Here is a 25,012-nt window from a genome sequence, read left to right as displayed (position 1 = left end):
CCATGTCCCCACTCCCGCTCTAGAGTTTGGCAGGGTGCATCTACATTAGTGTTTGCGTTTGGAGCAGCAGTGTGCTTTTGAGGCCAGTCCCTCAATATCCCCACTTACCACCGTGCTTTGCTGTGCATCGTGGATGTGCGCGGACTGGATTCCTTTCAAGTGAAACTCGGCCGGAAGAGGTCCCGCGGCAGCAGAGGCAAAGCCCACCAGCTACACACAGCACTATGTACAAGGGATGTCACGACAGCTACAGCTCTCTAGGTCCTCTCCTAGTTGCTGCTATACTTGCTTGTGGAGAAATCACCTTGGAGTATCAGACATTCATTTTCGTTCAGGGAAACTTAACAAACCCTTTCCACACTGCACAAGCACCCAAAACTCACATTCCTCCCCTATGATGCCCCAGAAAACACCTTGATGTCTGTCTTTTCAGATATTTACCCAACCAGCACCTCCAGTGGATCGTAACATTGGAACTGTTACCATTTTGGACTAGTCTTTGTTAAAATTGTCTGTCATCATTTAGGTCTTTGCTCACCTGCCGGTACTCTTGTCACTCACCTCTTCCCTTTCACCTGTTTCTACTCTTCCTTTCTTTCTTTTGGACACTCTTGGTCTGTTTTGATTTTAGTTACAAATAAAGCTCAAGCTCATCACTAACACCAAATTCATCTGAAATAACTCCTTTGTCTTCTGTGATTTCTTGGATTTTCTGTGACTGAATTTCTACACAGCTTCTACCAGCGCAATCTGGAACTTCATGCTATCTATAAAGAAATAACTTCCTCTTATTTCTCAGTTAGCTGCCGCATGGTCTTTTTCTCTGTGGGCCAACCCAGGACCCACAGAACTGAATGGAAGGACCTCAGCTGCCTGCAACAGGCAATCCCCTAAATGCACTCAATGAAGTAATACAAGCAACTGATACTATTTATGTTAAATTTCATGACTATATGACATTCAGAGACAACCATGTGTGTTCTGTGTCTTTTGCAAATGCATTTTCCTATTATACAATCTGAAAAAATACTGGTTTTGTTCTAATGTAATTGTAAGAATCAAATTTATATACAAGACCTTTAGAAAACAGAGACCCACCTCTAAATGCAAAGAACAAACATTTGCATTACCTATTTATATTAAAATATGCAGAAATTTCCAAAGTATTCAGTCAACTTATAAATTTTTATAACTTCTTCAAATTGTTAACATTTTTTTAACACACAGCATTATTTCAGCTTTGTGGAAGGCTCAATAACAATCTTTCTGGTCTGGAAAAAAGGAAAGAACATTATAATAAAGAATGCAGAATAAATAAAAACAAAACAGTACAAGCCGTACATCCACACATACAAAGACAACTTTCATGGTGAGCTATAAGCAATTATAATAACACAATGTGCTGCATGTTGATTTCACCAGTGAAAAGAATTTCTCCAGTTATTGAAGACTTTCCTGGCAGAATTTCAGAAAAAAAAAATTCTGACATTCTCCCAATCTGACTTCTGTGCAATGCAAGTCATGCACATTTTAAACACCGATGAATAATACCGTCTTTCTTCTGTGAACTGTTAACAGCTGTAGAAACTATTATAGCCTGCTTAAAATCATGTCTCTGTAGTCAATACTCTCCAGACACTTAGCAATACTAAAGCTATTCCTGGGGCTAAACTAGAATTGCTATGTGAGTACAAAGTTTGATTTATGTTGAAATGAAACAACAAACAACTGAACTTTCCTTTTTTAAATAGCCATTCATATAAACACAAGTTATCAGCTGCATAACTAGAAAGTGATGTACCAAATTTACAGAAATTAGACAAAGAAAGACCACCCACAGCTACCTTCAAGAAGAAAAGATTTGTCAGAGGGTGAAAGATTGCTGGTGAAGACACTTTGTACGGTCATGGCTGCCCTAATGTCATCATGGTGAGGTTGTGGTTTATGACAGTGATGTTTCATGAATCTAATTTTTCAAGTCTTCTGAAAGACATAAAACTGATTAGCAGCCCAGTACCATATCTTGGCGATGCTCATCATCAGCTGCTCTCAGTGGACTGCCTAATAAAATGGTCCAGATGCATCCAACAGGAAGGCAAGGTCTCCGTGTGCTAATGTTATTCTTTTGCACCTCCAAGCACAGGTGGGAATGGGAGAAACTCTCAGTTGGGGTTCCTCTGACATTTTTCAAACGATGATTGGGAAGAGAAAGGAAAAGATGCAGGTGGAACAACAGCAAACCTTAAAATACATATAAAATTTCAGATACTTTCTAGGCATTCACATACGATGTGCTGAAAATACAATTTTGATTCCTCGCTCCAACAAACTGCCATCAAAGTTCCTTTATTTTTTTTATACATCTTCACCTTTCAAGAAATGAAAACACGTAAGTAAATACTATCAGATTTGTGATCTCTGACAAAGATAACAATTAATTTGACAGGTAACAATAATAAAGCGAGGGTTAAGCTAACTTGAAGTAAGACACTCTTCCTCCAGAAGAGTACCATAAATTGATCAGGACGACTTTAACAGCCTCAAATTAATGCTCCAACTTCTTCTAGATTGTTTAAATCTTTAGCTGTTAAGTATCTAGAAAGGTGAAAGATAAGCTAATTGTTCAGCTCATTACTAGTTTTTCTTCTGTCAGTAAATTCCCTTTTTTAAAGCATCCCATTTGCACCTTCAAATCAGAGCTCTTCAGGGAAGTTTCAGCACACAGCAGTGTTTCCCCATGTGTCACGGGTATGCCTCCACCTTTTCCTGCAGACACGCAACCACCAGAATAGCCTGTCTGCCCTTCAGCTGCCCTACGTTTCATCAAACACAACTCTCCACGCACGGTCCCAGTGCTTGGCTGGGGAAAACGCTACGGGGTGGTGCCTATGGCAAATTCAGTGTTGCTTTCTGAAAAGCTGCTGCTGTTAGTTCCACCAGCAAACCTTCGCTCTGGGGACAGTCTTTCATAAAAATGCACACGAGTGGTGCAGCTGCCCAAGGACAGGAACTCACTCTCACTAAAACCTGCATGGCCCAGCGCTGCTGTAATGGGACTGTGCAAGGATGAGGACTCCAGAGGCAAAACAAAGCTTGGAATTCCAAATGCAGACCTAAGACGCAGCAGAATTGCTGTAATTCTCTCTACTTTGGGGTCAAATTTAAATTCTTGCACTGGGCTTGGGACTATTGTTATTCTGGGGAAAACTCCTTTTGAAGATTCCAGTTCGCATTTACACAGCCCTACCCCAGGCTGCTCGCAACCCCTCTGCTTTTCTTCCTCCCTGCTCACTCTCTCACTCCCTCTACTTTTCTTATTCCTTTTGTTCTCACGTGCCTCCTTTTCTTCTCTGGGCTTTGAGCATCATCCCATGCTGCCCTCGGGGCTAAGATCTCTCTCCCTGAGAGGGCTTTGGGTGTCGTAGCTCCATAAATCTGGGATAGCACTCAGATTCAATGGGAGTAAAGCTGACCCGTATCATTGGGTCTCTCTTGCCAAGTATCCTCTGTTCTTCCTCCCACCTCTTTGAACAATCTCATCCTGTCTTTTTTTCGCACCTATACCTTCGCCCCCTTCTTCTCCTTAGCTGTTGGCCTACATTTCATACTTGCTAATTTTGCCGTACTTAGACTGAGAGCTCCCACAGGCAGAGTACGAAGTTGTTGAATTTTTCCTTCCTTTGTCTATAAAATGGTGTGGTATTTAAATGTTTCCCCATAACAATGGAAAGAGATGATCAGTTTATAACACTAAAGCATATGGAAGGAGAAGGTGTGCACATAAGGGGGAAGAGGACCCACTATTTTCCCTAATTTTAATAGGTACCTTAAAAACAGCTTGCTTTTTTTTTTTTCCAAAAACACTGACCATATACAATGCAAAAAGATATTATTTAGAAAAAAAAGCATTAAAAAGGCACCAAGGTAACTAGTAGCCATTGTATCCTTTGGTCTGGGAATTTCGGCTGGGCTCTGATTCTTCATTCAGCACAGTCACAAGGCAGCGCTGCAATTACAGTCCTCCAGGGACTGCAAATGAAAAAAAGTTATGTTCGATCAACCGATTTCCAAGGTCACATATTTGAGATCGGGGCAGCAGGGAACCAAACAGCCTTCCAAAACTTACAAAATAAGTACAAATCACGCAACTGGGAAATTCTCACAGGTATTCTCTTAACACCAACTTGATTTGTTAAAGTCAATGGTCAGTAGTTTCATTGAACAGAGTAAGAAAAATCAGGCTGTGGGTGACAAAGGCAGATAATTTACAATGGGAGGCTGACAGTGGACCACATGGAAAATGAAGTGCCTTGCACTGCAGACCAGCTTTGAGAGACGGTGAAGCAATGGCTATTTTGAGAATCCCTATTAGGCACAAACCAGCATCCTGCTACGGAGTGCTAATAACATACATGAAACGCACTAACGGCTGTAACATGGGCAGAAAAAGCCAAATAACCTTTCAATATCAAAAAAAAAAACCAACCCCAAACAGATTTAAAGCGATTCCATCCATCACAAAAGGGAAATGAAACAGGAAAATCTCCAGCCTGTAGGTGCACCATAAATGTGAGACCAGAACTTCCCAGCAACAGGGTCAGGAAGATCTGATCCTTGACACTAATTCTGGAATGAGAAATCTTTCAGACAGGTTACCTCCTTACCTACCTACATGCAGAAAAGTCATTGATAACTGAAAAACTCTTAAGCAATCTCCTCTGCTGCTTTTCCATTAGAGTAATTACACATCAGCTGCTCAGAACTGAATGGTATCTGGTATCATTATCCTAACACATGGAACTATCCATCCAGACATTTACACGGCGCCTCTCATAGTGGGGAGGGACTATGAATACGAGCACACGGGGCAAACAATACCATTAACACTTCCCATTTTGGCTGGTATCACTGCGTTAGTGCGGTCCACGGGCAGGTGCTGTCATTTCTGACAAGCCTGTCGGGTAACAGTGACAGGAATCTGTCAGATGCTGCCCACACGCAGGCCATGTCCCGCATGGCACGCCGGCCTCCTCCAAAGAAGTTTCATTTTAAAATTCTACTAAACGTGTTACAAATACCAGCTGGCAACACACAGCATATCACAGAGAAAGGGAAAGGCGTTAACGGTCAAGACAAAACAATAGGGAAATACCCTCCAAGGGCAGCAGCGGGCTTGCCGGAGCACATGCTGTGCTTGGTCGGAGAAACGGGTTGGATCTTTGTGATGGGGGGACGCTTGGTCCATCAAACAAGGCAATGGGCAAAAACGCCTCTGCACTTTGCATGCAATTCCCTGACCCTTTGGTTGCCCGAAGATTGCCAGTGCTGTCATAAAGACAATTTTAAAGCAGCCCCAGGCTTTGCCAAGAATAAACCACAAGTGCCTTTAGCTCACAAGATCATATTCATACGATGCACAACAACTTTTTCCCCAGGAAAAAGCCGTGTGCCAATGCATAAGATGGTGCACATCAAAGACCTTTGACATTGCCTCGACACAAACACACAGCCTGCTGGCTGTTCTTCCCTTGGACAAGGAAATTCCGAGGGACCTACTTACTCCTGCTTCCTGCCTTCTTCACACCACTTGAGGGGCAAAGCTGATGGGGATGAACAACCAGTTTGACTCCCTAGGCACGCAGTGAAACATCAGAGGCTCTCAACCAGCAGCAGAGCCTTTGCACACCTAGCCATGAGAGCTCAGAGAACTTCTGCTCCCGTGCAAGAGGTTATCAGACCCACAGCAGAGCTTTAAACTTTAAGCTAAGTTGTCGGACTACCCACCAGAGCCTGTGAGACAAACACCTACGCAAGCAAGCTCTCCACTGCTGGAGAGGGAGGCTGTAAAAGCCAACTGGATAGGTGGCAATACCTTCAGCTACACAAATAGATTTGGGAGAGCTCTTCTGCAGCATGCTGGGAGCTCCGGTTCAGTACATTATGCAACAAGATAATTCCAGTATTGTCTCTTTAACAAAAAGTAAAAGGTCTCTGAAATGATGATTTTTGCTTTTGGAAATTATATTAAGACCAGTGCAGAAACTGGTAGCAAAGAAGTGATTCATGAACACCAACAAAGTGATTCACCAGCCTCTTGCTAGGAAGTGATATCATCACTTCACATCTCCATGAGAATGGCAGAAGAGAAGCATTGTTTCACAGGACAGGCAAGTGCTGCATTCTCCAAAAGAAAAGTATTAAATCTGCAGGTGTGTACGACAAACAAGAGGGGGCAAATTGTCAGTGCTCTGGGCAGAGAGTCAGGTGCCAGCACGTAACTATCAGATACTTGTAAGCACTACTGAAGAATACCAGAACATTTCCAGTCTGGTCTGGGATAATTTGTAAACTCTGGGTATATTGTACAATTACCCCTCAGCCCAACCAGATTCTTCTCTACCCGATCCACCACTCCTCGCTCCATCCCTCCAGCCACAAACTGTAAAATCCCTTCTTGCTCCCTGCTCAGCAGCCGTATAGTGAGCGTGCTCTTGCATTCTTTTACCTCAGTCCCACGCTCTCTCCGACCCACAAAATTTCCTCCACTTTCAGTCTTGCCAGAGATCTATATGCCTGAAGTGTAGGCCTGCTCCACCACTTTGCTACCCGTGTGCTTCCCATGTGCTGCTGCTCGTCCAGCCAGCCTAGAGAACCCCACAGCTCTTCCGACTCCCATGCTACACTGATTCTCACCTTTTGGCTCACACTAAGGAGAAGCTGAATGCAGTATGGAGCCACTGGGGAGGCAGAAAGTGAGGGAGTTTTAGGTTTCAGCATGCCACATGTCATCTTCAAGGGTGACATGCTGGATAACAGGGGTTTTTTGAGTTCCTAGAACCGTACCTCGTGTTGGACATGACCATGCTCTCTGCAGTTATTCTGGGCAGTATCAGCCTGTCAGCACCTCAAAGCCCCAAGTGTGTTGCACTCTGCCATGCCTTGTCATTAATGATCTGCCCCTTGCAAACAGGCAGCAGCAGGCTTGCAGCTATATAACTACCGAACTGACAATGACAAGCTGACATCGCCCAGATTAAGAGGATTTTCTTTCTGTCAGCCTTATTCCTTCTCCTCAGCCTGCCCTGTGCGCCAAGAGGTCAAAGTACTACCCCTCCAGTTCACCTGATAGTGATGCTTCTCCCTCACGTACAACTCCCCTCTCAAAAAAACTACTCTTATATCACCTAACATCAGCAGCCCTAAGCATCTGAAAGACAATAAAACCAGCGCTGCTTTCCTCCCCAGCCTGTTGCCCAGCTGCGCTTGAGACGAGGGACATGTTGAATTGAGGGAACTGCCAGAGAAGAGTGGCGAATTTTTGAATCGCTTGATTTCTCCAAAACTCCTTTAACTCTCTACAGGAAGGCTGGTGGGCCTGCTGCTATGGGGATCTGCTGTCCCACAGCACACCAGAGGCTACTGTCAAATCAAGGCTTTAGGAAAAATCAGAGCAACAGGGAAGCCCAAGCAGCACTGGAGAAGTCATCTGCGAGGAAGAACAAGTCCCATGCCATGTAACATGAAAGCAAGTTGTATTTATTCTGCTATCACTCCTAAACCCCCAGGGACTGGCCTTTTAATGCAACTCATATTCTCCAATCTAGTGACCTCGGTTCCCTGGAGACCAGTGCTGTAGGCGCACAGCCAGGGCTTAGAGCTGAGCAGCTCTGGGATTTCTGATGGATCTAGTCGTACCTGGTGCCAACCAGAGAAACACAGGACCCCTCATGCCATCCATCTGCTTCACTGGGTTCACCTAGACGCGGAGTGGAAGGAAAGCTGCTCTCTCTATTCCAGCAGTGCCCGCTGGCTCAGGCGCAGAGACAGCTCCTCCTGTCCCAGAGAGCTGCATCTGAAAGGACAAACAGTCAAAGGGAGGAGATGCACACAAACAGGGAACATGATTGCTCTGTAGGGCACAAGAGGGATTCAATCTTGGTATGGTTTCAGTGTTTCTGTATATTAGACAAGATCATAGGGGAACTCAATCAGCAACAGAAAATGGAAATGCCCCTTCCTCTGGTCAAACACACAAAAAAAGCACTGGGCCTGATTTTCCACTGGTGACACTTATTTAACATCCATGTAACCCAAACAATTTTCACAGTTATTCCTCATGTACTTAAATAAGAAAAAAAATATAATTTTTCATTCGGTTTATGGAAAAAGATACTGGTTTTGGAGTAAACCAGCGTAAGTAACCTGTTAGCAAGCATTTTAGAGAACGTTTCACTTTGGTGAACGTATTCCCTCAAGTTATTTCTACGATCTAGATGACCAGCAACTGTTGTACTCATCTCTTTAAAAATTATCATCAGTTACTGAGTTCTGCGTTACAGTGTTTCCATCCAAAGAGCCTCCTTGTTGTGCATACGCGCCACTTCGTTAAAGCGATGGAGGCATACTTCAGACAGAGCAGAGTGGAACAGATCACAGACACCCGTTTTGTCTCAATTACCCAGAAAAGTGAATGGTTCAGTTCTTCTGTGTAATATAAAACCTCATGTACCACAGGAACAGAAGCTTAAAGGCCACATAGTACTTTCACTTTGTGTGTGCATCTTCCAGTGATGTCAACTGGATGGGAGCTTCTGATTCTCAGCCAGAACAACTTTTGCCAGGAAGTATTTTCAGACATACCCCATCAGCTCTGGGCTCGCACTTGTGTCCCAACAAAACTGGACATCTCTCCACACCATCCACACTTGTACTGTCACTTTTACATGACAGAGGGGAAAAAAAAACGGAAAAAGAAGAAAAAGAAGAGCTTGCATAAATAAAGTTTACTTTGTCAAAATCTGGAAGCTTTTTGAAAGGTAAAAGCATTTTTAAATCTTGGCCTCAGAAAAAACATTCTCTGTTTTCAGGAGTTTGAATGACCACGTTTCTAGCCATAAGGACAGCTAATCACTTGTGGTGAGATTACCGCAGTTTAAGAATTTAACAACATGAAGATGGCTTATGCCAACAGGTATCATTTCACCACAGGGTGTGAGAGCAGAGTTCCTGAAGTTCAGCTGGTTCCTGAAGCTGAGGAGTGACAGCATGTTAAGCTACGGCAACGTGATTGCTTGTAATTCTCTCTTTTATATTCTAAGAGCTAAACTATCCTTGTTCTGAGGCATGGGCCAAAATATTGCAAGAAATGCAGGGCACAGAGCAGAAGAAAGGTTATTTTCAACTTGGTAGGCTTCCCACAAAGTTTTCAGATTCTGCACATAGATTTAACCAATTTTATCATTTCAGTTACACCAGAACATCTTTATATCAAAACAACCAACTTCTTGTTACCAAACCCTTTTCTAATATTCTAGTTATATGCCACCCCCTTGAAGTAAAATAGCTCAGATTCACACATAAAGATTGAGATGAGATAATGGAAATAAAAGATAGCGAATCGACTGGTTTTGTACATAAAATAAGCGTCTGTAATCACAAAGCAGCAGCCAATGCGCTGACTCTGCCTGGAGTGACATTACAGACTGGCCCCTTGGATCCCAGGACTTGAAATCACCTTTGCTCTCTCTGTCACAGGTCAAGAACAGCTCAGCCAAGCCAGGAGATGCGTGCCAAACAGTTTGTGTTTCCAACAATTAAATATTGAATTCGCCTTTTATAAGTCACTTAGGAGTCACACTTGCACAATTATTTTCATACACAGCTACTTTATTTCAGCTCCAAAGACAAAAAGCTATTAACAGTTGGCCAGATTCTGCTCTCATTTGCCCGAGTGCAAAACCACGTCATTTCCACTAAGGTCAGTGGAGCCCGAGTTTCATACCACACGTGGGAGAACAGAACCCCTTTTCCACCAAGGCAACTCACACTACCAGGGAATTGCTGTGCCTGCTGGCCCAGAGGTTTCCGTTCTGCCACCTTTGCTCACCATCCTTCCTGCTCCTCTGCAGTCCCACCATATCCCTTGCGGGCCTTTATTTTAAACGCACCTTGTTGCACAGGCTGACCAGAGCAGGTTACTTATTCCCCTTAATTCGTTGGATTTACAAGAAGCATGCCAGCTGAGTAACACTGAACAAAAGACAAAATTGTTTCTACAGTGTATTTGCACACAATAAAATGAACCAATCAAGCAAACAAACGATACACAACATGCCCTATTATTAACTGAAACCAGAAGAAACTCTCTTCAGTACTTCCAGTGCTTATAAATGCATGCTTATGTTCAAGTAACCTAGAGCTTCCAGCAATTACCTAGTCCTTAAAGCTTTGAGCCATGTTTTCTCCACAGCGTTTACTCCCTGGGGCTCACAGGAGGTAACAGATAACTGGTCTCCTACCCTGTTTTCAGAGCCCTCCGCATTGAGGGCAGATTTTGCCCATTCTCCCTGATGGACCGATCATCTGTTTAACTTCTCCTGGTCTCTCTTCACTTGCTCTACGTGTCACAGCCACTGCCACACTCCCAGGCATGGTGCCATTCCCAGTGCCAGACCCGGGCAGTGAGAGACATGCAGCTAGGTGCCAGGGGACACCAGGAACTGTGGCACCGGGAAGCAAGAACTCTGCTGCCAGTCAGGAGGCAACTACAAGCACAGGAGCATGCACAGCAACAGTCTCAGAGAACAGAAACCTTAATCCCACCATCCCTGCATACCCACGTCAACTGTGTTAGGAGTTACTGTTCCGCTCTTCTACAGATACAGCATTTAGAAGTTCATAACCATTTCTTAGCGCCTTTCTTTCTTTCTGGTAACGTAATAAAGCAATTCCCAGTTATAAAAAATGTGAGGTATGTCCCAAGGTACTGCACTCGGTACCTAACACACAGAGAGCGCTGGCCAAACAAGCTCTCGTTCCTCCCAGCAGGCTGTCTGACCCCAGATGGGACCGACACGCCGTCCCGCGCAGCAGCATCCCGCAGGATTGTGTGTCCTTCTGCCACCTTGCACCACCACATCAACAGCCACATAGTCCAAGAGGCAAACTCCCCCAAGCAACTCCCCCTGCATAAAAAGAAAAGTAATTTATTACACAAATACGAGGCATGGTGAATCACTCCAGCTTGACTACTGACCCAAAACAAAAAAAAACAGTGCTAGTTTCAAGGGCCCTCTTCTTCCACCCTTCCACTGAATAATTTAATTGAGGGGAAAAACTTGACATGTCACGGCACAGTGTTTCTGATGCTAATTCATGTATCTTTTTTTTCCCCATTAGAATTCACGGAAGCAGAAGATTGTCACATTTTTCAAGTGGGAGATGCTAAGAACGGGGTTTCAGCTCTCGGGTAAACCTAGAAAACAAGGCAAGGGGCCAGCTCCTCTGTGCGCGAACCCCCAGCGATTCAACTGAAGTGTGAGTGGATGAGGTGAGAACCAAGAAGAGAATTGGATAATCCCATTCCAACTGTGTGCAGCCAGATTTGTAAAGAGAGAAACTGGCCACTATTTTTGAAGTGGAGTATTACCATCTCAGTAGAGTGGCAGTATGACTCTATGCATTCAACATATTAATTCTTAGACAAAACCAGGGTAAAAGCACATCAAATTTCCAGAACAGCTCTTAAATCCTTGGAAAGGGCAACTGTAAGGCCGCTCGGGCAACCTTGCTTGTACCTTTGTGTATAAGGAATCAGTGGCTGGACACTGTAACATATTACTTCCCTATAATGCAGTCTACCATCAGCTTCAGATCCTCCCATTCTGCCTCAAATAGCCATATGCTGACACGACATATATATGGTTTACATGTATGCTTTATTTAGCACAAAACAAGGCACGGCACTGCATTTAGCATTCAGTTTTAACATTGCATATACACATACAAACATAGATGCAGATAACCTTGAGAAATCAGGTATGCGTGTGAAAGGTTTTTTTAATACTCTCCCAAATATTTCTCACCATTACTGGAATCCATTATGGAGTCCCTCTAGTAGCATCAATAAAAGTCAAAAAGGTCACATGAATGAGGCCCTTGCTCGCCCTTCACACCAGGAAGAACTCGCCCCAACGCCCTATAATAAGGATAAACTTTTAGCTTTAACTCAAAAGTCACAAGGACTACAGCCTATCACAGGAAGGCAGCAGAAGAGATCAAGAGCATCCCCAGAGACCTTGCCAGGTGAAAAAAAGTATAGTGCATAAAGTTACTCAGCAGTTTTGTGGACTTACGGTTCTGTTGGTATCCTCATGCAGTGTAATAAATTGAAGTGCATACATATGAATACAAATACAGTTACAACCCTGCCATAAGTTCCATGTGAACAGCTCTCTGTAAGCAATGTCAGCTCCTCCTATGTGCAAGGCCTTGCCTATACAGGGCTCTCTGCAGAATTAGGACTGTAAACTATGTATATAAATGCTGGTAAAGCCTGTTTACATAATATGTAAATAGATAAAGAAAAGTACATTCACACCAACTACTGAGGAAAGAAAACAAATCATTTTTCTACTGCTAAAAGTACTGAATCACTTACCATCTGGTTTGGGAGAAAAAAAAGACACAGTCCAATTCAGCTATGAAGAAAATCCTGTCTAAAAAAAGTAATCACATGCTAGATCCCCTTAAGTTCAATTTCCAATCATTTTAACATGGAGACATGGAGAGTTTTGTTTTCCTAGAGGGAAAAAAGAACCCAAACAGTAAGAAGGATATGTGTCTTGTTAGGCTCTGATCCTGCAAGCTCTAAATTCTGAGCTACAGGGAATAGCGGAAGCTATTTTTTAGAAAAAGCTGAGTCTCTGCATCAGTTTCTGCTGGAATGCATCCTAATTTTCCAAGAAAAATCTGCCATGTTTTTGCTACCATGCTGTGAAATACAAAAGTAAAATCTAGATACTAAATATCTGAACTAATTTCCCTTTGTACCTCAGTAACATTTAGGTTTTTTCCTCAGTCATCTGAAGATATACCTATGCACACTGTAGCATAGTGCAGAAGTGGTATGTTACTGCCAAATATATTATTTTAACTGAAAAAGAGCATGTGGTCATGTAAATACTCTGAGTACTAGAGCACAAACAGTGATGGTCACGTTTATAGCTCTGGGCAAGCATTTGCCATTTTCAGACTTGCAACTTTTCACTTTGTCCTCCAACACAGCATTAAAACTACTTTCTTCATTTTTAAAGAAACTAAAATTTTTGTGTCATCATTTCCATCCACACTTCAAAACCTTGCCTACACACAGCACTCATTTTCCAAATGCCTTTGTATGTTCCCTTTAACAGCTGTTTAGCCTACAACCGTACATCATGGAACCAAACTGCCCTGTTCCCTCCTTGCCTCATTCCCTGCACGTTCAAATACCAACTCACCTCTGTGTGCCGCTTCGCTGGAACATCCCCCTGACCTCTTTCGCTGACATTTTATCCACATTGGCATCTCTTCCTTCCTTCTCATTTTTCCTCGACATTTCCCTCTACTAACTAATTGTCAACATTTTCTAATTGATTTTCTTCTATTTTAATACTTTCATCTTGGAAGTAGTCAAATCCTGGTTGATAACCATGACTCAGAGAGAGATCAACACTGCTGCGTGGGTGGCTGTAACTGTCCTGTGGGACCTGGCCTTTTTCTTCTGCTTCCCTCAGTCCACCTGCGTTGTTCAAACGCTTGCATAAAACTTCCTTCCTCCTCCCGGAGGCCTCAAGTTTCATACGGACCCTCTACCTATGGGACAAAGAAGGATTTTACCAGATTTACTGATTAACCTAAACACTACAAACACCTGAAAACAGTGAAAGAAATTTCCCTGTCCTTTTACCCAGTAAAATGATGGGGTTTTACCAGTATTTACTGGGTAAAATTACCCAGTAAATTTTACCGTTTATCTCTTTTTCTGCTGAACACTAAGTCTTTCCACAAAAAAATGTATCTGTTATTTATTCAAAGTAGAAAAATGTTCCTTAGCTATTCCTTAAAAATTATTTATTCTTTCCTTCTTAATTTTAGCACTATCAATTTACCCTGTATAGAACTCCACTGGGATAAATTTGATCCCAAATTGTTAAGAAATGAAAAAAGTTCTCTCTCTTGCTGAAAAGAGATTCTTACTGTGTTACATGTATAACCAAAGGCAATCAAGTTACTACGGCTTCACGCGTTACTGCTTATCGCCTGTGTCATGACCATGCCCAGTATTCACTTGCGATTGTGAAGAAAGGCTTAGCTTAAAGATAGTCTGTGCTAAAGCATTTCTGGCAGTGAGCACTGGCTATGAGTGAGCGCCAAGCAGGTTACAGTGACTCAGCAGCACAGCAGTAACTCCTTCAGCCACAGAAACAGGATTACTTTAGACCTTGCTAGTGAGGTTGCCTAAAAGTCAGCATGTGATCACTACTTAGCGTAGGACAAGCAGTGGTAGACCCACACCTTGCACCCTCTGGGACCCCAGTTAGTAAACAGTATACTTCCAGCTCTTGGGCTCCAACAGAGCAGGATCACACCTAACCCTAGCACAAAAGTGCTTATATACTGCACCTATCTCAAAGCTGGCAAAAGTAAATACGGCACTGCAGTCGGTGGTAATGCACCGAGAGAGAAACATAAGGCTTTCCCTACCATGGAGCAGCTTTTCTCATCACTGACCAATGACGAGGACTCTGCAGAGCCTCTGTACACTAAGTGGGCCTTTCCCCTGGGCCACATCAACAAAACCTTCTCTTGCCATTTAAAAGCCAGCTGCGAAGGGGAGGGCTGAAGGCCAAGGGAGCTGCTTCCAAACAGAGGTGACCTTGCAAGCTTTCTCCCACCCTCCACTCTCCCACTGAGCGACCAAACGGGACCCTCGGGATTCTCTGAAAAAGTAACAGAAAGAGGAAAAAAAACCCAAGTGGAGTTCAGCACTGATGTAATAGAGGCCGGAGGGGCCTTATGGATCTAGCAGACAGTGACAGAATTCAAAGGACCTACACAGAAGTGGTTTCAAAAATGGTGGAGAGGGCCACACCCTAAGCCCAAGAAATTACAACAGCAGGAGGGACTCTGGGTGCTCCACTCCACGGCTGGCCAGGGCCTTCCAGGCAGGAGGCAGACCCCTCATGCTAATAAAGCATCAGGACGACACCCAAGTGTGCCTTCCATTCTGCACCAACTATCCCGGGAAACAGATGTCAACTTTCCCAACAGGTAGCATCAAGCTTGTAAGTTAACAGTAACTTCTATCAATAAAATGATAAATGACTTCTATGCATTTCGCTGCTTCTGAATGCACTTAAGTAAAACATCAGATTATTTTAATACAACCAGAGATAAAGATACTCAGGGAAGAAATAACAAGTAAACATACCACATCTTTAACTGTGCCTTTTCTGCTGTCAGTTAAAAGACTAAATGTGATGGACCCAATTACAGTGTTCTGTACATTGTAAGATTAACCAGTTTAATCAATGATTCCCATTTATTTCTAATTACCTTCTTCATAACATAGTATCCATATGCATTCATGTTGATATTTTATTTTGAAAGTTATGCCAATAATAAGAAAGAGTGACAATACAGCTTTTTGTGGACTCAGAATTACACTTGCAAATTGAGCTGTGAGATTCTTTCATCTCAGTAATTATAAAAAAAAAAAAAAAAATAATCTTTTTTTACCTTCCTGCCTGTATCTGAGCACTCAGGGTTCTGGACATTTCAACAATATCCTTGAATGTATTTCTAAATTTTAGACATAAAGGTCATATTTTTCCCAGATTATATAATGACATTACCTTTAGAAAACGTTAAAAACTTAGAAAAGTCAAGCAGTAACTCCCTCCACAGTCATTAGGGGATTTCTCCCTCTCACTCTCTCTCTTTTTTGTCACCATTGCATACAACTGGCGAAAGTATCAGGCAGCTCCCAGCTGCAGTGGCTAAGGGTGACACCACACAAGTGGCCCTGGCCAGAGATGCCTTCCTGCAAGCTAGACGCCAAGAAGGGAGGGCAGTTTCTAACCACACTGGTAAACGCTGTCTTCCTCACAGCCAGGATCAGCCCTAGACAGTCAAAGAGTTCAGAAGGAATAAGGCCATGACTAACCCACAGCACCCACCACCACAGTCTAAGCTGGGCAGCGTCAGAGACATCAGCAGGGATCTGATTTGCACCAGTGGAAAGCATGAAATCAGCGGAGCTAAACTCAGAAGATGAGAATGCGTCTCGTTATCTCTGCAAATTCATGCACAGGGAGTTGCATGCTGCACAGCCTTCCCTGTTCTGAGTCACTCCAACTCCCGCTCTAGGCTGTTCAGTAGCAACCTGTCAATAAAATTCATTAATGATGGGCTTTATATAGAAATAGTGCATTTAACTGAGAGGCTACAACAAATGAAGAGTGCAGCGAGGGGTGAATTACGTGGTTAATGGAATACAGGATATGTGTCAGTGAACAAGTGGTAAAGGTGGGTGGCAGTCTTAATGTTACATAGATCTCCTTGAAGTTTGGTATCTATATGAACCTAACTCCCCTTTTGATTTCAGTACAGTTCTAGCTAGCACTCCTCTGTATTTCTACCGATATATAAATTCCCTGATGAATAACTGATAACCAACTTTCTTTTACGTAAGGCATTATGGAGAGCCAGCAAACGTTACGGACATGTTGTTTGTCTTCTCTGTTTTTAGTCTTGTTCTCATCTGAATCATGTTTGGCTAGCGTTCATATCCATCTCCTTGATTAGTGGTAGCTATAAAATAAAAATTAATATATACTCTTACAGAACCAGTGGCAGGAACAGTGCAAAAATGCTGTTCTTTGACACAGATTCTTATTTTTTGTCCTATGTAAACACACATCTGCAGCCGTTGGCAACATTATAACAGAGCATGGTTTCTGTACTGCCCGTCCAAGTTCTACACCTTGTAAAATATTCTATCATCGTGACACAACATTTAGTTACAGCTAACAACTGACCTTCTAAGCGGGCGGCTGTCATTTTCTTCCATTCAAGACTGTTGTTTTACCTGATAGTTACAGGTGATTCTAACTTCTCAAACCAAATTAAGAGCATCTGCGAAGCAACCCCTAGAAGAAAGTGAAAATGAGCAAGGGATATTTCACAAACTTGGCGGGGGGAACATAACAGCAACAAAAAAGAGAGTAGCTGAAAAACCATCAATCCCACAGGAGAGTTCAGGTAGAAAGGAGAGGAACCTAGAAATAGGGGGGTTGGATACGAGGAAATAGCTGTAACTCTTCTCAACACATTCTCCTTCTGCATGTGGGGAAAAAAACAAACACAGCAGGAGACCAAAACCGTAACCTGAACCTGACCTCACTCACACTGGTTGTACCATAAAACCACTGGGCTGAACTTTGGTCATTGCATCACCAACACAAAGCAATCTCAAAGCCCAGCCAAGCAATTACACCGTGATTTACTTTTTTTTTTTTCTTCACATCCACTTCAGATGGTACAGGCCAGTTAAGAATATGGCCTTTCAGAAGAAAAAACACATCAATTTAATTGTCAGTTGACTGGACAGCTTGCTTTTCTTTTGAGGTTGTTTGTTGTTTGGTTTTGGGGTTTTTTTTAATATTACTGCACTGAAAAATGTGGGTGTGATACAGCATTTAACTAGAACGTTAAGTGCGAAGGACATATTTTTGTCTGTATCTGCCAGAAATGGGAATCAATATACAGCAGTTAAAACCATTGAGGATCATTTGGTGATCAATTATGCAAAATATAAACCTTATCACCGACGTAACGTGGCACCAGGAATGTTCACATAAAGATGTTCTTAAAATCTTAATAAACATCCTTGTACACAGGACGTGTAATTCATGGTTTACAGAGCGATAAGCACTAAAGGGTCAAGTAACTCACCTAATATCACCCAGCAAGTCAAGATCAGGCCGAGACCAGAACTCAGGATCCTGGTTTTCCATGCTGATCTTTCTTATGACTGTACATTACTCCAAGTGCACAATGTCCTACCAAGCATTTCTGTTTCCACAAAACGGCTTATTTTTGTGCTGCATAGAAAAAGAACCAGTGTGTTCAAAAGTAAGCATTCTCGCAATCCCTTGCAAGCATAAAATGTAATTGCTGAGGCAGGACACAAATGGATAGCTTAAGCCAACAGAAGGATAATTTACCATTATCACTGATAACAATAATAGCCAGTCCATACCTCCATAATTAAATTGACTGTCCCTGCAGAAGGGGACTGAATAGAAGAGCACACTGAATGTGGAGCCCTCCAAATCCCTTGGCTTCTTACAAGATGCCAGTTGCCGATCAATACAGCAGTGGTGTGACTGTCAGTGCCCTCAGACGTTCACTCCAACACAGAAAGGCTCACGGGCCATTAAAGGCCCTATGCATCTGCCCCCTCATCCTAAGCATCCTGCCAGGCATAGAAATGCTCATCTGACCTTCACCCCATGCTCCCAACTCTGGCACTGGCGAGAGAAAGGACTTTAAACATTGGTGTGAACAGGAAATGAAGTGTTCAATGCTTTGCAGCTTCAGGTGGAACTCGAAAGCAGCAACTCGAAGGAACATCCTTCTCTGTGAAGAGGAAGCAATAATGCCGTGACCTAATTTGCACTCTGTGCACCAAATTTATTTATAGAAGGAGGGAAATAGGTTTGGGAAGAGAGACTCAACTCACCAATCTTTGTTTACAGCATCGATATTTCATCCTCTGCTGGGCCATCACATGCCCACAACATCTACATTTCTCATTCATGTACAGTATTTCTGATTCATGTACCATATGTAAGAATGCTATAAGGCCACATGTATCTTACTTAACGTGTATCTTAAGACTCGAGTTTGCTTTTAATCAAGAAAACACATTGTTTTACCTTAGTTTTAAGTCAAATTTTTAACTCAGTGGGCTGCAGCCACAGGAGTCCTATCTGATTATAATTCAGCTGTTTTTCAGAATCCTAACCAGCTGGGCCTAGACCGACCATGCTGAACACCCACTTAAATAACTGAACTCAAGGTGGTAGGAGCCCATATAGTTTTGTGATCAGAGACTAACTTTGTTTAGCAAATCCCAGCACTAATTAGGTTAATTTCTGACTTCAAAGCCACAGTATTTTCTAGGCATGATCTGCTATGCGCAGTCATGTGTATTCAAAAGAAGGAAACAGGATCGTTGCCACGGATATATAAATGAAATAAAAGATTGCATGTAACGCCCTGGCAGAGTAAATGCTATGCCCTTTTCGTCCATCAGCCTGGAACAACCACAGACAGGCTTCCCTGGGCTGGAGCCCAACCAAGAGATTATCCATCCTTTCTGTCACACGTGGATTCTCCAAGGATCAGCCTCTGGAACTCCGTGTGCTCATTTGATGTTCATCTGTGGATAAAGATAACAAATTCAGATACAATCACACCAACATAAGGAGACCTGTCAAGGACAGTGCATGCCATACAGCAAGATCTCCATCCAACACCCCAATGGGAGAGGCGGTCTCAGAAAATAAGGTGAAATCTGATAAATTTGACAGAGGAGTTCAGCTGTAACAAGTATTAGTGATCAAAAATAAACATTTATGTAATCCATTACATGTCCATGAGGCTGTACTTGCACTACCATCCTCAGTTTTACATGGCTAACCCACAAACCAAGTAAAAAGTCCCTCCTGCGCCTTCTCCTCACCCCCCACAGAAAACAGGGGAACCTTGTTTATGACCATGGCTTCCCCATCCCGACAGGCAGGGCACTGCCCAGACCCCCGGCCGGCCCAGACCCCTACCCGCAAGGACAGGGACCGGGGCCGCCCCGCCGCCGCCATCCCTCAGCGCCCACCGCAGGAGGCCGAGGCTGCAGCGGGGCCTTCCCAGGGCAGCAGCCCTCACCCCCTCCCGCCTCGCCTCACCCCCCGCGGCGCTAAGATGGCGGCCGCCGGCGGTCCCACCGCCCCCCCACCTCCGCCAGCCCTGCTGGGAGCCGTAGTCCTCCTCCTCCTCTCTCTCCTCCTCCCCCGGCCGCCGCCGCCGGCCCCCGCGGGGCCCTGTGGAGCGGCGGTGGCGGCGGATGGGCGGTCAGGACTACGATCCCCGTGATGCCCAGGCGGCGCCTGCGCGGCGGGGGCAGGGGGAGGAGGCGGAAGCGGCTGTGCCGGCACCGCCTGCCGCGGCCGGGCGCGGCGGGGCCGGGCCGGGCCGGGCGCCGCCATGCCCCGGGACAACATGGCCTCCCTGATCCAGCGGGTGGCGCGGCAGGCGCGGATCACCTTCCGCAGCCCGGCGGGGCCGGCCTTCGGGGAGAACCTGCACCGGCTGCAGCAGCTGCTGGACGAGGTGCGCGCCGAGGACTTGCACTTGGCGCCGCGGGGGCCGTCGGCAGCGGCGGCGGCGGCGGGCGGGGGTCTGCCGTGGTCCGGCGTGGTGCCTCCCGTCAGCTACATGCACATCTGCGAGACGGAGAGCTTCAGCATGGGGGTGTTCCTGCTGCGGAGCGGCGCCTGCATCCCGCTGCACGACCACCCGGGCATGAACGGCATGCTGAAGGTGCTCTACGGCACGCTGCGCATCGCCTGCATGGACACGCTGCCCCCCGCCGCCGCCGCCCCGCCGCCCGCCGCCGCCGGCGGGCCCTGCCACCGCGCCCTGTTCCGCTCCCGCCAGCACTACACGCCGGCCTCCCCGCCTTGCCTCCTCTCGCCGCACACCGACAACCTCCACCAGATCGACGCCGTGGACGGGCCCGCCGCTTTCCTCGACATCCTGGCGCCGCCCTACGACCCCCAGCACGGCCGGGACTGTCACTACTACCGCCTGCTGGAGGGGCCGGCGGCCGGCGCCGAGCCCGCCGGGCTGCCGCGGGAGGTCTGGCTGATGGAGACCCCGCAGGCCGCCGACTTCTGGTGCGGGGGAGAGCCCTACCCCGGGCCCCGCGTCTGCCTCTGAGCCGGCGGCGGCCCGGGCCCGGTGGCGGCCGTTGGGACCGTTGGGACGGTTGGGCTGCCTGCCCGGGCGGCCTTCACCCCGGGCCCGCCTCACGGACCGGCCTGCCGGGGCCGCTGCGAGTCACGGACTACTTCTTCTCCTTCATCCCGCAGGCCTGCCCGGCTTTGTGAGTGGGGGGCAATAAAGCGGCGCCAGAGCGTCTTTTATTTCCTTTGGGCTGATGTGGAGGAGCGGCACGGATGAACTCCTGCTCAACGGAATGCCTGGGGAGGCGGGGGGGGGGGGAAGGAATAATCCAGCATCCTGTGTAAATAGTTCAGGGGCCGCGCGTCGGCGAGGGGGGACCGGGCCCCGGCAGGGAAAGCAAACGCAATAAGAATCGTGGCGGGGCACCCCGAGTTCCCCCGGCGGAGTGCGGCCACCAAGCCCGGTCTGGTGGCAAGCTCTGGGGACTCCGTCTCCAGAGCGGGTCTCCACAAGGGCTGTAACCCGCCAGCAAAAAACAGACCCAGAACAACTCCTGAGCCAGGACAATGCTCCTCCGGGGATCCCCAGGGCTGGAGTTAAGGGAATTCCCACTCCAAAGGGACGCTGTCAGGTTCAGAATTACTTTTTAACAGTTATTTGAAGCGTTGCATATAAGATCTCACTATTGCAACTGCGAATGACAGAGTACATCTATGCATATTTCCTTCAGCTAGGAGAAGGAGACTAGTCAGCTGCTAATTAACCTCGCTTGGAACCTCTCACGCAGCAGTGGTGGAGGGTAGCGGAAACTGTGGGCATCTTAAGAGAAAAAAAACAACTATCCAGTGTTGTGTCGTGGAAGCTATTGTAGAAACATGACGTATTTGCAAATCCTATATCTCCAGCGACGCACATACCCTAGGTACAGATAAGATTTGACCTGATGTCTTTTCTTTAAAGTGCGGCCTGTGTTTTTATATGGACAAGTGAACGCTTTGGGCTTTTGAAGCCCTGCGGTTTCCCTCTTTATACTATTTATAAAGACTGCTTTTTCATAAGGCTTTTAAATAAATGTAGCGTAGAAGACACACCATGAATTTCGCCTTGCTATGATGGAAGCGGTCTGGAGATGTGGTTTGTCCACAGCAGGGGATGTGATGGGATCTTTCTAACAAGGGAGAAGCCTTTCCTATAGGTGAAGTACTCCCGTCTGTTCTGCAGGGACTGGTCTCATGCCCAATCATCCTAACGCACACTTCGTACCACAACCCCAGGCCAGGGCAGCCTTGGCCCTCTTGGTCACCATGTGGGAATTTGAATAAGAAAACACGATTTACCATCTTCCTAAGTGATGTACCAACCTGCTCCAGAAACCGTTCCACAACTAGCTTTAATTTTTCTTTGTGTATTTATAAAAGCAGACTTGTTTTTCCTGTACAGTAGCTTGTATGTGTGAATTTTTAAATGATTCTGATATGGCATTGCTCTTTTTTTTTTCTTTTTTTTTTTTTCTGCGAAAGAATGAATGTGAAATACAGCCAGCATTATGCATGCACAGATTAGTTCTTTTGCAGGAAAAATTGGTGGAAATTATTTCAGGAGATTTTCCATTTATTCTTGCAGCACTTTAAAGCGTCTCATATTTCTGCAGCTGGCTTACCTGTTTTTCTTGGAATTCCCCTGCAGCTTAGCATTAGTTAATGTGCAACAATTCTCTATCGAACGTAGTCATTAACTATAACGCAATGCCTCCCTGTGTTACAGCCTGTTTCTGACTCTCTCCGATGCTAATGAAGACCATCATCCTTTTTCAGATGTCCACAAAGAAGAGAGCGTGGTGCATGCAAACAGCTGTACTGGAAAAACAAACTGTGACAGAGAGCATTTTTTATCTCGTCTGTTCTGTCCTCCCCTTAGGTCTTTCTGCTTGGTTTTTATTTTCTTTTTCTCCATGTGTAAAACCTAGTCGAGGTGTTCAATGGGATAGGACTTTAACGCATCTTTCCGTAGAGGACAGCACAGTCCCTTACACTGCGGAGCGCTGTTAAAAACTGTGGCAAAACCTTTTTCTTTTTTAATAAAGGAGTTAGCATCAAAGTATTAAAGCCAGGGAAAATAGCAAAGAAAACCTGAGATGCATTAAAGAAAAGCCTCTTTGTGTAACTTCTTGCTTACTCAGTAACTGAAACTTACTTCATGTGTTCTGGATATCTGTAAGCAGAAGGTTTAAGTCTGTAATGCCGTTCCTTCTCTCTGCAGTCTGGTTATTGTGGTTTCACAACAGCAAAATTACTGTTATTGCTGAATTATAGAATAAATACAAGATATCTCACCACTGACCAGTCCATATTTTCCTTCACAAGTACGACAGTCTCGAACCAAGTATGGTACAGAGCGGAAGTTTTTTTGCCTAACAGTCCGAATGGTGCGACTGGCTTTTCTTTGAAAGGCGATGCTTAACACTGGGTTCTCGGCCCCAGTCTTCCACCGGCGCCCTGCAGACAAATCCAGGTACATGCGGTATGACCACTTTTGAAGCTGGCTGTTACTGTAAGGCAAAGGCAGGGGTTTGGGACTGCTCATACTGTTACACACAATGTCAGGTTCTCTCGTAGCTGCCTGCTAGTCATCGGCAGTTTCCTTAATTTGTCTCATTTACAATTTCTGTGTCGTTTATGTCGTTTTGCTTTTGGCTGGGGTTTTAATCTTGTAGCATGGCTGCAGACAGTAGTTTGGAAAGTGTGAGCGGAGCCTCAGATTGTGCACCTGGGTAGCTGAGATCCCAGTTTTGTTCACGACGCTCCGGCTGCGACCGAGCTTTCGTTATCCCAGGCCGTGGGATAGCTGAGATCCAGGCTGAGCGCACTGGATCCCTGTCCACCTCTCCATACCACAGCCCACCAAGGAGGCCGTGGCTCCCGTGAGGTTGCACTCCCGTGTGACATCCCTCCAGCAGCAGGCCATGATCTCTTTTGGGGGCCAAGAATACATGGGATCGGGTGGCGAAGCTGCCACCTGCCAAGTGATGTGGCAGGGGAGGCGAAGGCTTACTTGTGCTGCTAAGGTGGATGGCGAGGTGGTGAGCGTAGTGGCTCTGGAGCCGGCATCGTCCTGCAGCTTCTCCATCCTGCACGGACGGGTCTGTGCCTGGCTTTGGAAGCCTGTTTCACCCCTGATTCAAAACCCGGCACGTTGCTTCAGCTACAGCTCACCGCCTTTCACAAGGAAAGAGGGTCTGCTCCAAAAGCCAGGGCCAGTTCCAGGAGACGGGCAGCAGGGTGTTTTGGACAGCAAAGGCAGGTGCCACCGGGGCTTTGCGCCGCGGGACCCAGCAGCGGGAAAGGCAGAGGTCGAGAGCGGCTGGGGACGGGCTTTGCCCTGCTCCCCGCCATACTGGGCTGCGGCATTACCGGGGCGGTCGGTGCTGTGCGGTGCGGGCCGTACCGGGCAGCGCTGCGGCAGCCGGGTGAGCCCGCGGGGATGCGACGGCCCCGCACCGACGGCGGGACCCGAGGCGGGGCCAAGCCGGGATAACACCTTCAAAAACAACAGTCAAAACAGGTTAAAAAAAAAAAGGAAAAAAGCGCGATGTTGCGGCCAGATGGGTTCAGCAGCAAAAGGCCGGTTGTGCCGCGGGGGTGAGCGCCACCGCCCCCGGGCCCCCGCGGAGCACCCCGAGAGCGGCGGCGGTGCCGCCCGCGCCGCCGGGAGCCGCTTTCCCCCAGCGGCCGCCGTCGGGGCGGCGGTACCCGCTTTTCCGGAGCCCACTCGGGGAAGGTTGCCTGCGGGGCGGATCGTAACCGCGGAACAAAACAGAAAGTGACTCAAAAAAACCCACCCCGCTCCCCGGTTAATATTAGCGCCGTCTCCTGCCTCCGAGGGAAATCCCCGCGCCCGAGAGCGAGTGTTTGTACGCCGGGACCGGGGACGCCGGTTTTCCGCGCCGAGGCGGGGCGGTGCGGTGAGCCGAGCCCAGCGACTCCCGGACCGGGCTCCCCCCCAGCCTCCTGTCGCCGGGGACCGGAGCGGCCCGGGGACGGGCGGGAGGCGCCCCCTCCCCCGGGCCGGGCCAGAGAACCTAAGGAAATAAAGGTGTCAATTTAGCATAATTAAGAGATTTATTTGTCCTCTTTTATAAACGTTGTAAGCACCGACCCTACTGTCGAAAAGTTTATTTACAGAGTGGCCAGAAAGAAACCCTCGCTCCTTCCAGCTCCCG

General features: G+C 46.2%; 1 protein-coding gene and 1 long non-coding RNA gene across 51 annotated transcripts in view; one reads left to right on the top strand and one right to left on the bottom strand.

Annotated features, from left to right (window-relative positions):
* The window catches only part of LOC128911963 (uncharacterized), a 135,701-nt gene extending 115,709 nt beyond the window's left edge, over positions 1-19,992 (bottom strand). For 22 of the 50 annotated variants that reach the window (XR_008467267.1, XR_008467290.1, XR_008467281.1 and 19 more), the window contains exons 1-6: positions 19,844-19,992; positions 17,779-19,270; positions 9,826-16,973; positions 8,641-8,716; positions 7,696-7,852; positions 109-2,177 (exon numbers count right to left, since the gene is read on the bottom strand). This is a non-coding gene — a long non-coding RNA (uncharacterized LOC128911963). Of the gene's footprint in view, positions 1-108; positions 2,242-7,695; positions 7,853-8,458; positions 8,717-9,825; positions 16,974-17,778; positions 19,271-19,670; positions 19,801-19,843 lie in introns of those variants that run through there. The other 28 variants (XR_008467291.1, XR_008467285.1, XR_008467298.1 and 25 more) reach the window with 28 other exon arrangements.
* Positions 19,993-20,033: 41 nt separating this feature from the next.
* Positions 20,034-23,125, top strand: ADO (2-aminoethanethiol dioxygenase). The gene has a single exon (XM_054207025.1). It carries the CDS (start codon positions 20,092-20,094, stop codon positions 20,824-20,826), a length of 735 nt encoding a protein of 244 aa, XP_054063000.1. The 5' UTR covers positions 20,034-20,091; the 3' UTR covers positions 20,827-23,125.
* The last annotated feature ends 1,887 nt before the right edge of the window (positions 23,126-25,012 follow it).

This window comes from Rissa tridactyla, chromosome 6 (genome assembly GCF_028500815.1).
Source record: "Rissa tridactyla isolate bRisTri1 chromosome 6, bRisTri1.patW.cur.20221130, whole genome shotgun sequence".
In the NCBI taxonomy this organism is placed as follows: domain Eukaryota; kingdom Metazoa; phylum Chordata; class Aves; order Charadriiformes; family Laridae; genus Rissa; species Rissa tridactyla.
This window is presented reverse-complemented; position numbering and strand designations above follow the sequence as displayed.